Source organism: Phoxinus phoxinus, assembly GCF_949152265.1.
Source record: "Phoxinus phoxinus genome assembly, chromosome: 6".
NCBI classification, from domain to species: Eukaryota; Metazoa; Chordata; class Actinopteri; order Cypriniformes; family Leuciscidae; genus Phoxinus; species Phoxinus phoxinus.
The window spans coordinates 5,347,656-5,366,023 of NC_136881.1; the positions used below are offsets into that span (position 1 = coordinate 5,347,656).

Below are 18,368 nucleotides of genomic sequence, written 5' to 3' on the forward strand. Positions count from 1 at the left end.
ATAACAAACTAATGGTCTGGTCTGAGGGCAAACGGTGTCGGCATGGCTGTTTTCAGCTGACAAAACTAAGCCGTAAACTCTTTTGTGGCACCCTGCGCTTGCTAGCGGTTGCATTCGGCTTAATTAGGCTGCTTTTGACAGCGAGCCTATGCCAAAACTCACACCAGCTGAGCCGCTTTTGCACATTGACTGATATCTGTTGCATTTTGTTAAAGCAAATTTCCCTTTGCCCTTTTAGTTCCAATAAATGGGTTCCGATGTGACTGACAGCTTGTGTAGAGCGTAAGCTAAACACAGACTTCATTACGTTGTATTAGAGTAGAAGGGAAAATGAGAAAAAGATGGAATACATCGATAAAGGAAGTCAGGGAGAGTGAAAGAAAGACAGACGGAGGGGGTTGACACTCTGTAAGGATGAACAGATTTCGGTTGGGTAATTAACTCATCCTTGTCTTTTTATTTATTTATTTAAGAGCCAAAACAAAGACATCTTTATGAGTTAGATGGATTCCAACTGTGCGATAGCAGGAAGGAGGAGGGCGGAAAGTCTGATAACCGGAGACGTTTTTTTGTGTTTTTGTGCAGAAATGCGGGGTGAGGGTGATATGAGTGTGAACAAACACGTACATATACCCACACAAAACATGTCAGCTCTACCCATACAAACATATGCACAGAATCGCTGTGGAGTTCCACAGTGTGTGCCGAAAAATGACGGCTTTAAAAACCCAATTAACTACATAATGTGATGTATTACACACACAAAAAAAAAGGATTTAGAGGAGGAAAAAAATATTGAGAATTGATACAAATATTCAAAATAATACATAGGCTACTGACAGATCATTCAAAATAAGACCACAAAAACATGCACATTTTGATTTCATGAACACTTTAAATGTGTCCAAACCATCTGTATTTGTTTTGGCTTTATAATCTTAAAACCTTGAGAAGAAAACCCTATATATTCTCATCACTTCTTGTTCCTGCTCTTTGAAACTTGTTTAAAATAAATAGCCTGCCAGGAAGCAGTATATTGTAATGTAGTGTGTATGTATCGTGAGAACTAACCTGCATTTATGTGGTCCTTCCCGTTAAAGAGACGCCCATTTCCAACCGTTGGCTTTTTAACTGTGGATAGAAGCGAAGACACTGTATTGAAATATACAAAATGATATAACGTGTTTTGTGCTCAAAGGAATATTACTTATTATTAATTTGCAAACTAGCTATAAATGTTGGGCCAGAAACATACTCTATGCAAGTATGCAGACGCTAACTCGCTAACTGCATAACTCGTGCATATGTTTGCGTACTACATACTTGGCGTGCATTCTTCAAATATCTGTGCCAGACATAATAATAACAACATTTGATTATTCAGAATTCAGATTTACAGTAACGGACTTCAACAAACCTGCTAATTTACACAATTCACGTTCGCTTTCACATACTTGCGTACTAGAGTCGTGAGTCTTGGATTGACAGAGATCTAAATAAGTATATTTTGAGACTTGAGGCAAAGCAATAAATTATTAAAAGTATGAAAGATTTGTAACATAATTACAGAGTCCAGAAAATAACATCATGTGACCTACATAATTACTAATTGAAGCACACCACCAGCATTTGCACATTAGGGCACACAAATATAGCAGCAAAAATAGGCCAATGTCTATTACTGCACTTACATAAATGGATATAAAAAGAAGTGACGATTAGAAAAATAAGATTTTATTGTCACATTTTAAAAGCAGGTTTTCAAGACACAAATCCATCAAGCAAAAATATTTTGTTCACATTCGCATTTTTAAACAATTTACTAATTTCAAAGTTGAGGTATAGGCTGACCACAGTTAGAAGGTACTTTCATAAAGCAAAGTGCATTATCATCATCATCCTCATTATGATTAAATTCATAGTCTGTATCAGAAGAATCACCACCACCACCTAAGTAAGCTTTGCGGTGCAATAAAAGGCCCATAACTTTCAAATGGCTTTATGGATCAGCGTTGTTTTGTTCCAAAAATGTCCCAGTCGGAGCCTGCTGTGTCTAAAAGCAAAGAAATCAATGTGAGAGCTCGCACTCCACGGATGTGAAGGCGGTAGTGCCGACTGGATCCATTGTGAGCGATCTATTCTACCCAACTCCCCACGTCCGAGGAGGAGAACGCTGTTGACTGTTCGACAACCCCTGAGATGCCCGTGTCTAAAAGTAGAGTGAGTCATTCAAACCCGAGGAGACATTTGCAGGGGTGTGAGCATCAACCGCAATCCTCCGCTTTTTGAAAAATAGACTGTTCTGCTGAATTAGAAGCTTCTCGGTTCAGTATACGTGATGCATTTAAGAGCCTGAGAAGAATGGCTGTTTGGCATGACGCCTCGCTGGGTGACATGTGGACGGTGTTCTCAAGAGAACGCTCGCACTCATTAATGTGGTTTCCCGAATCGACGAGAGGCACAGGGCGGGGGCCGGAACGCCTATAGCAGCTTTAATAAATGCTATCTGGTCCATTAACTAATTAAAAAATATTAAGAGTGAAGAAAGAAGCTGGGGACACAGTTTAGGGAAGAAAAGAGCGATAAAGTAGCTGCTTTAAAAGCACATTGGTTGATGGTGCCAAAACATCTCTTACCACCTCACGAAATGGCATTAAAAAGGCCCTTAGGAGCCAGGAGGATTTATCTTTTTATTTCCATTTTGAACAGCTCTATATGTCCTATATTGAAATACTTTGACCCCTGATATTAGATCTGCTGAATGTTCTTAAAGGGATAGTTCACATGAAAATGGAAATTCTGTCATCATTCACTCACCCTCATGTCGTTCCAACCCTGTATGACTTTCTTTCAAATGTGAAAGAAAGCTGAAAAATGTCAACACTGTTTCTCTATAAAATAAAAGCGGGAAATGGGATGAACGCTGTCAAAAAAATTACAGAAAAATTCTTGATAATGACATTCGAAAGCCATTGTCGTTTGCTGTTATTGTTGTCAAACTTCTATAGCAAATAATTGCATTATTTTTAAGACTTCTAGTTATACAAACTACTTTTATGATTATATGGCGAGTTTTGTGTGTGTAAAGGAGCAGGAGCAGTGTGAATGTTTTAATTTTGTGTTTCACAGAAAAAAAGAAACAAATAAAAGAAAGTTAAGTCTGAAATAACATGACAGTGACTTTTCATTTTGGGGTGACCTATTCCTTTTTTTTTTAAATTACATATTACTGCTTTGGACATTTGTAATATGATAATACCGTGGAGTACCATTTCAATACTATGGCATACACATGGTAATCAAATGGTACGTCCACAGTTTGTTTGTGATGCTCACCCTGTCCTAATACAGAACTGATTCATTTAACCTAAAAAACTGAATGACAACTCAATTCAGTAAGTGATTCAACATGGCTATGAAAAAAGCACATGGCAGTCTTGGACACCATTCACTGCTAATCATTCTCGAAGCTTCATGATGCTTCAGTGAACCAAAATTGCTACCAGGTGTTGAAATCGGCACAAAGTTTTCTCCCACCCCAGCGCTCAGTGCTTCCTCATCGCATGGAAACGGAGAAAGGAAACAGCTGTCTTTGTTTATGGGACTTGTTTTTGGAGCCTCCACACCAGCAAGCGTTTGCTCAGAATAACACACGCCAACGCAGTTTTGAGGGATCTTTTGGGAAAAATGTGAGAAATGTGAGATACAAAGGAATAACCTAGATACTGCCACAGAGAACACAGAAATGAACACAAAACATGAAGACTCCCTTACACAATCTCCCTTTTCTTAACTCAAAGGTGGCGCCATCAATTCATTTAAGTTTAGCACATCCCTGATATGAAACCATGCCTAATGAAATGTTTAAAGTCAACATGAAAGAACATCCACAGTCCGTTTTACTTCCGTAATGATGCATTTCCAATTAAAATGAGAAAAACTGTAAGACGGGAAGAAATTGTATTCATCGAGAATTGATTGGAAAAGGCCTTCAGTGGATTGTGGAGCAGAACCTACTTTTTACAATTGTTTTAAAGCAGTCTTTATTATGTTATTGAAAACCGGCATTAATCTACTATGTTAAATATTGACAAGGTTTTAGAAAGGCTGCATTACCCAACAGCAGCCTAAAAGAGGTTACCAATAAGGTTTACCAATAATTGCCACAATCTAAGCGACGTCAGCGGAAAAGGAAACTCATTACACAAACATTTTTCTTGTTGAAAAAATGCGCACTGCTCAATCACTCACAATGAGACCAAGAACATGGATTAAGAAACTCAGTTTTGATTTCATGTTGACTTTAACGGCAATGTTCATCATGACAGCTTAGGTGGGCTCTCCATTTTTTAGTCTTAACTCAAGTTGTTTACATGCAGAAACCTTTTATGCAATACTCCACCTTCCCTTATTACTAATTAAATCATGCTTGCGTTGTATTCAAAAAGTGCTAAGAAGCACATTCTCAGTATTGGAGCTCCTTCCTGTATGCTTTAATTTATCTGAACGCTTTTTGTTCTCTCTTTCACCAAAGGTATTTTCCCTAGTTCTGCTATAACAAGGTAAAGAGGTACTCGTGACCAATCTCAGGGACTAGTCAAAGTGCAAACATTGTGTCAAACAGCATGTCCACAACAGCTCGTAACTCCCCAATGTTCTGACCACATTGATTTAACATAAGTACAGCACACTGGATCAAAGTCAGTCCAGGATCAGTGATTTAGGTCATTGGATAACACGTCCTCTTGGCTCGGCATCCGTCATGAGGCTGGATACAGATTCACTCCTGGAGAAGGTCCCTCCAGATGAGTATGAGCTGGCTAGATGTGGTAAACAAGCTGAGCACACCAGTAAGACAGGGTCGTTAGTATCCAAGGAAGAAAAGAACACGAAGAGAATGAGGAAACAGAAAAATCGAAGAGTTGGGTTCATCTGGATGCATCCGAATCCAAGCATCTGGGAGCGTTCTTTAAGCATTCTCCTCCAACTCTTCAGTCCGAGATCTGCTTCATCAAGGACTTCCTTCATGAAGTCAGCATTTGCAGGCAAACCTCTAAACCTTTAGTCCAGGTCACCAGTAGGAATTCCCATCGCCCTTCTCAACCCATACAGTCAATTTGGGCGTCACCCCAGGCCTGTGCACGCCGCCGTTTGGGTGATGTGCACTGTGGGGGCTGTAGTAGGCCATTGTGGGTTGATTCCTCCTGGCCGTAAGATGGCGACAGCTAACGGCCATGACAATGACAATAATCAGGAACAAGATGGCTCCTCCACCAGCCATTATGTAATACCAGTTGGGCAAAACGGGCGGTACTGACAGCGTATCTATTGTTGGCTCACTCTCGCCAGGTGGGGTTCCCCCTGGTGGAGAGATATACAAACTGTGAAACACGCCACACTACTGCTAGGTTCAAATGCAAACACACTAATGAAAGATGCTGTATTGACTGTTTTGGCATACGATCGTGTAGGGTAGAAGCTTCATGCTCCATGTTTCACTGTTCGAAATCAACATGAAATGATCGCTTTCCAGTAGAGGAACAGTTATTGCGGGATCTAAGTTGGGTTGCATACAGTATCACCGTGTACAGTGAAACAATGGGTGTGAATGCAGTGCTGTTATGTAACGTGCTTTCAAATAGGCACCTGAGTCAGAGTCCAAGCATGTTGCAAATAAAGACCGCCAGGCTCTAGTCCTGGGGAGTGGGGATGCCGTACTATAAATCATATTTTTTGCATGCTGGATTTGGGACAAGCGGCTCTCCAGGACTACTCAAAGGGCAGATACTGCTGGTAGTTCTCTAAACCCGTTATGTCTTAGGGGTACATTGGGGCTGCATTCAAACAAGAGGCTGTTTTGCCAAGCAGAGGCACATGCATTCTGTTCTCCCTCAGTTCGTCTTTTGGTTATTGCAGAACGCTGACAGATACTTGACTATAGCAGGAGTTTGTAATAGGGCTGGGCCCTAACCCTAACCCTAACCCTAACCTCGTCAATATATTGTGATGCATCACTATATCATAAATGGATTGCAACTGAGATTGAGAGAGACTCAATGTGACCGCATACAGGACTGATTCTGTGGAATCAGTGATAATCTTTTTGGTTTTGCTCCCATTTTGTTTTAAATTATTATAATGACATGCATTTATGTTTCTAATCATTAAACTTACGTCAATCACACAAAAAAATAAATTCTGCCATTTCAATTACATTTTTATTATTAGTGATTCAATTCAGAGAGGCTGAAAAGTGCAGTGAACCCGCAACTTTGGAACCACTTTGATATTTTCAATTTTAGTAGGTAAAAATGTTGCAATTACTTATTTGATGAAATTTGATTTTCAATAATTGAACTACTGAAATGATATGAATGCACACACAAATAAATAAGTTAATAAAAAGTTATTCGTAATTGCTAGATGTATGAATTCATCTACAAACATCCAACTTGTAAGTTAAATTACAACCATTTAACCAGCTAGAGTAAAACTCAAGGAATTACAATAATTTTCACACAAACCACAATGCTACTGAATTCTCAACTCCTCTAAAAAGCAGAACTTAGAGCTGACATGAAACGCCGCATGTTGAGTTTAAATTTTAAAAAGCTTTGACCAATTTCTGACACTAAAACAACCGTACATCTTTCTTGACGAAAGAAACCAAAATAGCACAAACATTATGATCACACAACAAGTGGAAGCAGAGGGTCTTGTCAGCTCTGCTTTGTCTATCTCATGGATTAGTAAGCACAGTGTGAGAAGTGAACATTTGAGAAAAGAATGAAAAAAAAAAAATGGAAAAAAAAAACCCTTCTCCAGGGACTCCGAGACATACCCTGAGTCTCTGATGCAATGCTGCCATCTGAGCAGAACCCGGCACAGGCAGACATCTTGTTATGCTATATTCAGCCACGGAGCATGACTGAGGCACTCATTAGGGAGAGCGACTTGGCTGCCTGTGTCTTTTATTGACACTCATTTCACAAAAGGAAGTGGAGGTGCTAATATGCTGGTAGCGTGTTTAGGTATTCTTGCCAATGCAAGGATTTTTAAAACCCAAAATAAAAATGAAATAGAGCTCCAAATATAAAAACCATCAAACTGTCCACTGTTGGACTGCAGTCATTTGAAGAAGAACAATTCACGTCTATGTGTCCGTATACACTGACAAATACTGGGATCCCACACCTTTCCAACAATTCCCATGACTTTTCTAAACGTTTGTGATTACGGATGAGGATTTTTCAATAGAAAAATCATTCGATTATTATTATTTTGTTTTCACCAAACCTGTATGAGTTTCTTTCTTGTGGTGAACACAAAATATGATATTTTAAAGAATGATGATAACCAGACAGATAGCCATTGACTTCTATAGTATTTTTTTTCCTATACTATGGACGTCAATGGCTACCATCAACTGTTTGATTACCAAAATTCGTTAAAATATCTTATTTTGTGTTCAACTGAAAAAAAGAAACTCATACAGGTTTGGAACAACTTGAGGGCGAGTGACAAAATGTAAATTTTTGGGTGAACTATCCTTTTAATGCGCTCCAGATAAACGATTAGGCACAATAGCAAAATAATATTACAGCATGCAGGTGATGGCGACTATGAAATTGCTTTTATTCAACAGTTCTATAAAAAGTTTTTTTAACTGTCCATGTACAATAGTGTGCAGATATTTTGCTCTGCTAATGAAAAAAGGTCTAAATGAAGTCAACGCAGGATCAACCATTCTAAAACAAATCTATATAAATAAATATGCACTTTAGAGTTTCAAATGTCTCCAATAAAACACAAATGCACATGCATTCACATACGAAACTAAGATTTAAACAGACCAGATTTAAAGGGATATTCACTTTAAAATGAAAATTCTGTCATCATTTACTCACCCTCAAGTTGTTTCAAACCTGTATGAATTTCTTTCTTCTGCTGAACACAAAGGAAGATATTGTGAAGAAATGTCAGTAACCAAACAGTTAACTGGTCCCATTGACATCCAAATAAGGAAAAAAAAAATACTATGGAAGTCAATGGGACCAGTTAACTGTTTGGTTACTGACTTTTTTTCACAATATCTTCCTTTGTGTTCAGCAGAAGAAAGAAATTCATACAGGTTTGAAACAACTTGAGGGTGAGTAAATGATGACAGAATTTTCATTTTAAAGTGAATATCCCTTTAAGAGCACCTCGCATCCCATAAGATACGGTTTTCTGACTGAAATATTTCATGCAAGAGAGTACGTTTTGAAACGACATGAGGGTAAAATTTCAATGATTTCTGGGAAATTAATCCTTGAATGTCAAATCGTGTCACATTGTGGCACAACGGGTCTCTGCCATGAGCCTCAAGGGCTCAGCAGCCTGACAGTCCACGTTTGGACATCTTTTCCAATTGGGACCTTAACAGGTAATAAAAAATATACCAGAAACGGATTGGTCACCTCAAATAACCGACCCAAGCCCAGGTTCCTCAACTCACTGCATAAATACCACATGCTAGGAAGTAAAACAAACCCTATATCTTTCCTGTTAACAATAACTGCTGAGCAGGGCAGAGAGCAGGAAGTGCAAACATTCACACCCGAGGCAGAGAGTTTAAACTCACCGGTCACGTCCGGAGGGAACACGGGAAAAGGCTCTGGATGAGGGAGAGAAGGATGGGGAGACAGAGAAAGAGAGAAAGACAAACAGAGTAAAATGTTAATATGTAATGTAAGGTTAACGGCGGGGTACATCCCTGCCTTACTGTATCAGAGGCTGATGACTCGAACTTCATAAAAATGATGAATAACCCACATCAGAGACCACAGAGGAGATCAAACGAGGACACAGAGGACATCAAAAGACTTTTCAGGAAATATTTCAACCTCAAATCAAAAGAAATATACAAGACCATTACGGTTTTGTGGATTGTGGCATTATTTCATGATAATTTAGTAGTGTATTCATTTACTACAAAACTCTCATTACTGTAATGTGTCCAGATGTTTACTTTTGTGTTTTCAAAAAATTCAATTATTCTCGATTAATAATAATACTTTTTATCGTATTATTATTACCATCATTATCTATTGTTTATTATTCCCAATTGCCATATTCTCTATGTATCATTATTCTCATTATGCTAAATTAATAATAAAAAAATTACTATAATAAAACAATCTAGTACAGATTTTTTAAAAATAAATCTACCGGTAAATATATATATATATATATAAAAATACTACTACTATGTATACTGTAAATGATTGACTTTTCCCAAAAAAATTATATCTATATTTTTTAAATCAACCATTCTAGTAACTGATCAACCATTTCCAAGTTTTACACCACTCCTAATCACCCTTTTCCTTCACTAGATCATTTAAGTAGTCCTGCTGTGTTGCTAATGAATCTTTAAAGCACAAATATTCCATGAGGTCATACAAATAATGTAACAATGCAAAAAAATCTTCACAGTCCTTGATTTTGGGGATATGACCTGGACATGTTCTTGACAGGTTTTGAGATTCACATGCTGATTCCAAAAGCATTTTACTTTAAAGCATTTTTTCTTCAGCTAAATTCTGTCAATTTGTTGGCAGATGAGTGTGTTTTCAAGTTTTAAGTTGTTTTCATGTTGTGAAGGTTTTGTTTTGAAGAGCGAACACGGAGAAACAGAGATTGCTTGAATTCTTGAGATGCAAACAATTAGAAAAAGACGAGGAACTATCGTGAGGGCCAGAGGCTCGGGGATCTCTTTTTGGCGGGAACTGCAAGTCCAACTGGACGGGTCGATAAGAATTCTCCCAGCATGCCTTGGGAAGAATCACAGCAGGCGCATGGTGGAACACGAGCTCTGGAGGCTTCCAATTTTTGGATTCAAAATAAACCACCAAGTCCCGTAGCCTCAGAGCGAGCCAAGCGGCAACGCTGCGAGCCAAAAATGACTAAATCAAGAGTTTCTAGTTATGGACCAGGAATCGGAGTAGCGACGAGCACATGGTCACATTCTGATATCCTTAAGACCATAAACCACAAAGCTTCTGTGCAAGATCCATCCTCAAAAAGCTCTGGCTATCAACTAATTCAGTTAAAAAAAGCTCTGTTTACAAACATGGAAGGAGAAGCGCGAAGGAAATAATGAAACATAGATTAGCATCGGAGCCCAGGGGCATTTGTGGCCTAGATTTGATTCTACATTTTGCTTTTGATGGCAAACAATGAAGCGCACTATTTTTTTGTGTGTGTCCTCTTTTCATGTTAATAAATTCTATTTTGAGAAGCTCTTTGAGATAGTGGCTGTGATGGCTAGGTTTGATCACATTAAAAGGAGAGGTTTATGGAGCGAGTGTCTTCAGAATCTAAACGAATTATGGTGAAAATGGTGGAACTGGAATATGTGCCATGTGTAATGAAGAGATAAAGGTGACTTCACAGGAAACCAGAAAGAGCGTGGCAGGGAGAAACATCTGGTAGAGATAATGCTCGCCGTTGGCTTAAGTTGCCGGTATAAATGACAACAAAAGTATAAAGGATAAAACTAATGATGGCAGAAAAAAATGAAAGGTGCAGACTTACGAGTACACTCCTCCAGCGGTGTGTTCACACTCATGTGGATATTATCAATCCAAATGTGGCCTTTGGCACCCTCAAAAGATCCTTCGATTACCACCTGTGTGATGAAATATGAGCACTTAGAAAACAGAAAATGTCACCATGATATCTGTCAGGCTACCAATACTAAATAAACAAATGTTTATGAGTAAACTGAGTCTCATGTTCAAACAAGTAATCACTCAGGCAATAGATTCAAGCAATTAATCACGTTTTGGGGTGAATTTCACTAAAATATTACATTTTACCCCACAATCAAAAGAAAGAAAATAAGAAATTATGATTTGGGACTGTGTATTGTTGCATTGTGACATTATTTCATTATCCTTTTTAATTGTTTGAATTTCCATTAAAATCCCATGTGATTTGTATTATTGTACAAAAAAATATACTGTCAAAAATTGCTTGTTTATGTTAAGTACAAAGTAGTACAGCAAATATTACTATGATGTATAAATACTCCACAATTGAATTAATATATATTTAAATAGGCTTAAAAACAAACAAAAAAGACTTGGGTTAATAGAGACAAAATGCACCTTTTCTTTTGAATTTGGGGTGAAATGTGTGATATTCTTCAATCAATCTCAAATTTTGAACACCACCATTATTTGTTCATACAAATAATAACAACAACATTATTTTGTTTTCTCAAGACCAAAACCAGATATTCTTTGTTATATCAACATAAGTTATAAGTTTGTTTACAAAAAAAAACAAGACAAAATTTAATAATACTGCTTTTAAAGCAACACCCAGTAGCTTTTGCTCTCGGGGTCCCCTTACAGTTGGGAAACAGTATTGTCTTCTACTACTGTGTAAAATCTGTCATGGTTACACCAGGGGATACACGTGCATTTGTTGACAAGCCGATACCCCCGAACTCTGCAGAAGGAGTTCTCACGTCTTGGGTTCAGACTGCCTGCGTTGCGTGTGAAATGTCTTCATCCCAGGTACAGTGGCATATATGTCAGCATGTCATATGAATATAATTTCATGGGTTTTATTCTTTTAAAACGCCAAAAGATCGCGTAGCTCACGTTTACAAGCCAGCGTCATTAAAGTAGCCTATTGGCTACTGTTTTACATAATGGATATGCTAACTCAATTCAATGTTTGTGTGGTAGGTAATAGCCATATATCGTCAATATTATAATATCAAGCTACCATAGATGAATCTGCACATTTTAAAAATCGATTTGCATTATAGCCTGAGGCAAGACACTTTCACCAGAAAAATAAATAAACAAACAAACATGACTATCAGCCTGCAGTCATTAGGATAGTTATCCTAAAAGATGATTTTGTCCGTCTAATCATGTAGCTATTACTAGTCCGGCCAAGTCAGCATCGGTCGGGCACCCCTCTTTTAGCTCACTCACGCCAGCGAGCGAACGCTGGACCAATATTGATCCTCGTCCGGCCTTTGATTTTATCACTCTCCCTTTTTCTCTTCCTAGTCTCCTCCGACAAAACCTTTGCCTCCTTCGGTTTAGTTGCTGCTTCGGCCGTGACAACAAAATACAGACCAACCGGCAAACAAATGCTAGTTGGGCTCTCACGTCCGAATTTGAGGAAGTGGGGGTGGGGGGGGGGGGGGGGGGGGTGTTGCTTTAAACATCATTAATCTAAATGTTGACAGCCCTAAATCTACAGCCTAAATGTCCTTTTTGAAAAGATTTTCCAAATACAAAGTTCTGTCATGAAACTCTGGATGGCGCCGGCTGATAGGTCCTTAAATCAGTTTGTTAGCGATCACATAGTTATCTACATGGTGCAGCTGATTGGTTGCAGCAGCCAATGAGCTTTCTGCTCAATATTCAAATACTTGGCATTGTCGGCAGTGCCCTCCAGAAACCTCCACCTTCCCCAGCTCCACCTGTATACATCTGCCACGGAGGTTATTTCATGTATGTTATATGTGCAGCAGCAGCATGTCTGTGAATGTATCGGCAGTAGCAATTCTCTGTTCTTGCTCTGCAGCAGCAGCAGCAACAGCATAGCAGATCTATTCCACCAAGATTGCCATATCCATTACCATCCCAATCTCTCCGAGAGTTGCAATGACAGAACTCTGTTTACCAAACATCACAGTTTAAAAGATATTCAACTTTTTATCATGTCTAATCTGCTTACCTGAAATTCATTTGGAGATCGAGGTATGATGGTCCGTCCTTCTTTCCAGATGGGCTCCTGGTCTCCACGTTGGGACCAGAGGAGGGTTTCCTCTTGGTGTTTGTTCTGCAGCAGGACCCTGAGTGTTGCCTGATCCTCCAGCTGATAGGAGAAGATCAGGCAGAGAGGTCCGGTGTCAGGATCCACACTGGGACTGAACAGTCTGGCTTTCTGGCCCTGGGTCTCAGGACTGGCCTCAATGTAAAGGTAGTTTCCCAAACCTATGAAAGAACAAACATAATAAAGTGTGTTATACAGTCTGTCCATGTCAGCATCAACAACTTTATATATATGAAGACAGTACACTGTTTTTTTTTTCTTTTCGTTTTTTTCTGTGTATATGTTTATATGTTCATGTTCTTAATATGTTTTGTGTGTTTGTATTATTATGTAAGCATCTACGGTGGAAACAAATTTACGGTGGACAAATAAAAAAATCTATCTGTATGCCGGAATTAGTGGAAGGAAAAAGTTAGTCCCGCCTCCTAAATAAAAGAGCCAATCGGAGAATAGTAAAGTCATCACGCCACTACAGCTGTAGCCGTTAGATGCTCCGGTTGCTATAGACCTTATTCAGAGCAGCACCATGGACAGGTATGAAAGCGACCCTGTGAGGGATTACCGTGTTTTCAATGACATCTTTTTTTTCAATGACAAGTTTTTTGTCCACTAAAATTTCTTGGAAAAATAGTTTCATCAGCAGAACAATTAAAAAAACTAATGAAATAACCCACTGAAGAGATGTATATCTATCCCTCACAGCCTCGCTTTCATTCCCATTAAAAATCAAAGATGGCGCTGCTGTGAAAAAGATCTTTAGAAACAGTCAATGTTCTGAGACACGCACTTAGTACTGACAATGCACTCCAGCCTGACAAATAAGCTTCTTTAGCGCTATTTGAGCATAATAAACTGCATTTATGATACAGTTGTTGTCAAATTTCATTGGTGATTTCAAATATTAAATTTAATCGTAAGCTTGGTGAACAGCTTTGGAGAATTTGATGTTTCCCCATTCAAAGAGGATGCATGACTGATATAACATTTCAAAGATGGCCGCCGAGTGAAATTATTTGTCTTAAAGAGACTTTGTCCACATCTCTTTTAATTTGACTAGTATTTAACAAGTGATAAAACCTTTTGGTTAGTGGCATGTACTCTTGTTTATTCCCTACTGGGCAAGATGTCCTTTTAACACATGACATTTTAACAGTCTGGATTATGTCATTTTGGGTCAAACCAATCAAACAGCCGAAGAGAACTTCCTGAACTCAAACTGTGTTTTCGAGCAACATGATTCGCCTAAACATCACGCTGTGTGATTATACGGAAAAGTCAAGTGTGTCACTGTGGGAAAAGTCAAGCGCCTCGTCATTAGTATTAGTGTCTTTCGTGAGCGACGGTGGCCCACTGGGCTCTACTGTAGGCATTTTAGGTGACGGGAGGTGTCTGTTTGCTAAGCCGGGAGTGAAAGAGCGTTAAGTGGGAGCAAGGCATGACCCCTACGGTGAAGAAAGAGCGGCGAGACAGGTGCACACTCTTTTATCTATCTATATATTCGTGAATAATCTTTCCAGACGTTTCAAGGTCAAAAGACAGCTCATGTGGTGGCGGCCGCCATCTCTCTGAGTGAACCGATTGGACGAGGAGGAGACATGTGACCTATTGGAGTCTTAAACATTTTGAGAACTGTCAAAAACCGCCTATAACACCTTGCAGCTGTCGGCACGGCTTGTTAAGTCTTTCAGAGAGAGCATTTAAAATTTTCCAAGGCAATGAATTTAAAATAGGTTTAGAATAACAATCCCCTTAACGTCACTGGGAATGCATATATGAGGAGATGTGAAGGGGGGGAATAGTGAATATCTTTTATTGATGTGAAAGAAAAATCCCCTTTTTGATCATAAGTACTATATATAAGGGGAAACGAATAATGATCTCTTGAAAGAGGCTCTAAGTACATGGAAGTCTATGCAAATATCCGCCTGGAAGGCAGGTGAAGGACTGGAATACATGGCTGGAAATGCAGTTTTTCCACAAGAATCTGCGCCTCTGAAGTCAAATAAAGATACTCGGGTTTAACCCTTTGCCACACAACAGCTGAAAGAGACTAATATAAGGGGTTATTGAACTTCCAGAAAGGAGTTCTGGGAAATTGCAATGCTTCTTACTTCTTTAATGTTTTGGAAATTAAAATGAATGATTAAAACGGTATTGCTTAGCAATGTCTACATCACATATATTATATTATATTATATTATATTATATTATATTATATTATATTATATTATATTATATTATATTATATTATATTATTATTCAGCAAGGATCCATTACATTAATCAAAATTTGAGTTAATTATATATATATATATATATATAAAAATTATAGAGTAAATTATGTTCTTTTTATGTTTTTATGTTCTTTTAACCACAAAAATATTAAGCAGCACAACTGTTCTTAATATTAATAATAATAATAAATGTTTCTTGAATAGAAAATCAGCATATTAGAATGATTTCTGAAGGATAGTGTGACACTGAAGACTGAAAAATCAGATTTGCCATCACAGGAATTAATTTTTTTAATATACTGTAATAAAATAGAAAACTTTTGGTGGTGGTGTATAATTGAAAATATGTTAAATCAATAACATTAATGCAAACTAATTGTTTCAGCTCTAAAATCTGACAGAATGAGCCACATTGGAAGCTGTTGTAAAACAGCCAACATATGCAAACCAGTGACCTCACATCAATTGAATTATATAGTAATGTTTGGCAACCTTAGACAGTCTATAGTTAGGCGAAATAATTATTTATAGTTTACTGTTAATAGTTAATGCAATTATTTTGTGAACGTTTGTGTCCCCGTCATATTGCGGTTGCTGCCTTTTTATAAAAGCAATATGTCACTCGAGAGAGAGAGAGAGAGAGAGAGAGAGAGACCCAGCATTACAGTGATTTTACCATGTCAACACCTGTCTCAAACATGGTGAAATCCCAGTAACACATGCCCTCGAGTGGCATATTGCTTTACTTACCAACTTGAAATGGTAACACATTTTACTTCCGTAAGCTGGTGTATTCCAGAATGAAACCAAATACTGATGAAGAAAAGAAATAAAAATGTGGAATGAAGCCAGATTTTAAAAAAGGGAGGCAAAAGCAAAGTTTTGCATTTCACAATCGTTCACAACAAGACCATAAAGGTGTATTAAGACAGTAAATATGGTCATTTTTGCTTTCTTATTGACAAACATTGTGATTGTTGTGAAGGGATTGTTTCAGCAGTGCAAAATTATTTCTGTCTTCACTGTCATGCTTTGTTCCTGGTGTACGCTTCTAATTGCGATGTGTCATGGGGTAGAAATAAAGGGAGTGTGACAGTGTTCGGGAGGGAGAAAGGAAGAGAGAAAGCATGCCGAGCATTCATCCTGTTTTCCTCTTCTAGATCCCATGCCAGTGTCAGACATGTGGGAAGCAGACCGCCGTGTACAGAGGGAATGAGGTCACAGGAGTTTACGAGAGCACATACTGGGGATAGAAAGGGCTGGGAAGAGTCCAAGTGCTTGTCTTTGGGGTGAGGCGTAAAAACGTTACTCTGAATGAAGTCATATTACACAGAACAAGGGGCAAAATTGTCTGTTGATTGAGTTTACACTGGCATCAATGTCATTGTAATGCACTGGTATTATGCTGGTTAGTACTGGTTTAGTGCAAGCCAAGATGTTCATTGCCAAAACTTTGCCAGCATGATCTTTTATAGAAAAGCTGCTTTAGAATGGCAGTAAAGCTTGTAAAACTAGTTAAGAAGTGTGAAGAAAATTTCAAAACAGCAAAATAGTTAATTAAAACTAATGATTAATAAAATTTGAAAATGAGAAATATCTTTATAAAATATTATAAAAATTACATTAGAAAATATTATACAATTGAGATTTATAATTTATATATAATATATTTATTTAATTACTATATATATAGCCTATATATATGTATAAAATATTTTTTTATGATGCTGAACTATAATTAACTAAGTTTTTGTAAAGGTAAATTAATATTATTTTATATTATAAAATAATATATTTATAATATTTCATATATATATATATATATATATATATTAGTATAAATATTATACAAATAATATCTTAAAATATAATAAAGAAACAAATATGATCAATTATAATTAATTTAAATATAATAAATGTTTGTATAATGATGCTAAACTGTTAACTGTTGTCCCATATTATAATATAATGTAACTTATTGTAATGTATAATAATATAATGTAAAAAAAAAAAAAGTTTTGTTGTGTAAATGCAATGCGTTTCTTTCCAAGCATAAAAACAGTCAAGAGCCTACAGGCATGACAACCTCTCTATGCATGCAAATGTGTGTGTATTTGTGCACACAGTGTGTGTGTGTGTGTGTGCGCGTGCGTGTGTAATACTCACTGTTTGAGCCCATGGAGAGATCTTGACTTTGACCCAAGGCGGTGCTTTTGCTGGAGCTGTGTAGCGCCCAGCTGAGGTCAGAATCCGGGTCAAGGGTCCAACCACACAATCCTTGCTCAAAATCACACAGTCCTTTGTGAGATGGCAGGGCAGCACTGGTAACTGAAAAGAATACATCAATACATTCGCATTAATATTCATCAACCCTGGCAAAACATTGGACGGCTAAAGGCACTTTAAGCAAAACTGAGCTCTGACCTTTGACTTCAGCTGTTCAAAAATAAAGAAATGACAACAATTCTGCCAAACAATCCACTGGAAATCATGATAGTGTTACTTATGTTAAAGGGGAAGGGATATGTATTGAATAAAAAAAGTGGTGTAAGTGTGCTTACAGATTTATGTTGTTGTGATATATTCTATATTGTAGCATGTACACAGCGATCACACAAACTTTACTAAAGCAACATTTATCTTGGAAAATACAGTTTCTGTGCCTTACTGGTACAGTAGCTGCTCCCATTCCACATATGCATGCGACAACAACCAAAACGTGGATGATTTCTGGAGGTTTATTGTGTTTATGAAATGTATTCGTGCTTGAACTGTAACTCACCTGGACTGGGTTTCTGTGTTGTGCTGGTTTCTACAGAGGAAGGCTGAGTTGGTTTGGATGTCTCTACAGCTGGTGTGGAGGTTTCTGTGGATGGAAACGCATAATTAACAATCGTATCTTAACCCAGAACAGAATGCATTTCCCATTCAAACAAATCTCTTTTTTTCTTTCCATTTCAAATGAGATTCCCTTTCATTTTAATTATGCAGCCAGCCATGAGTCAGATATTCATAAATTAAATCATAAAGCTCCAAACTCGGAAATTTATGTCAGCGCAGAGGGGAGCATAAACTATGTGCACAGTATGCAATACTGTGCAAAACTATAATTTGGTCCCTGTATCGCCTGCAGGTCTTTACATCTGTCTTAAATGATGACATCAGACTGATGGATAGCGTTGCTGTAGGGAGAAAAACCAGGCATACCATGGGGTGTTGAATGAAGACAACACACATATACATACTAATATATAGGACCTCCAATCCATTATGCTAAAAAAAAAAA

The 18,368-nt window shown here is 37.8% G+C and overlaps 1 protein-coding gene across 3 annotated transcripts in view; it reads right to left on the bottom strand.

Moving 5' to 3' along the window:
• nrp2a (neuropilin 2a) overlaps window positions 1-18,368 on the bottom strand; it is a 250,386-nt gene that overhangs the window by 3,035 nt on the left and 228,983 nt on the right. For 2 of the 3 annotated variants that reach the window (XM_079616686.1, XM_079616685.1), the window contains 6 exons: window positions 17,865-17,948; window positions 17,249-17,410; window positions 12,751-13,010; window positions 10,579-10,672; window positions 8,624-8,656; window positions 1,072-1,131 (listed from right to left, as the gene is read on the bottom strand). In XM_079616686.1, the coding sequence (XP_079472812.1) occupies window positions 1,072-1,131; window positions 8,624-8,656; window positions 10,579-10,672; window positions 12,751-13,010; window positions 17,249-17,410; window positions 17,865-17,948 (693 nt within the window). Of the gene's footprint in view, window positions 1-1,071; window positions 1,132-1,713; window positions 5,362-8,623; window positions 8,657-10,578; window positions 10,673-12,750; window positions 13,011-17,248; window positions 17,411-17,864; window positions 17,949-18,368 lie in introns of those variants that run through there. The other variant, XM_079616687.1, reaches the window with a different exon arrangement.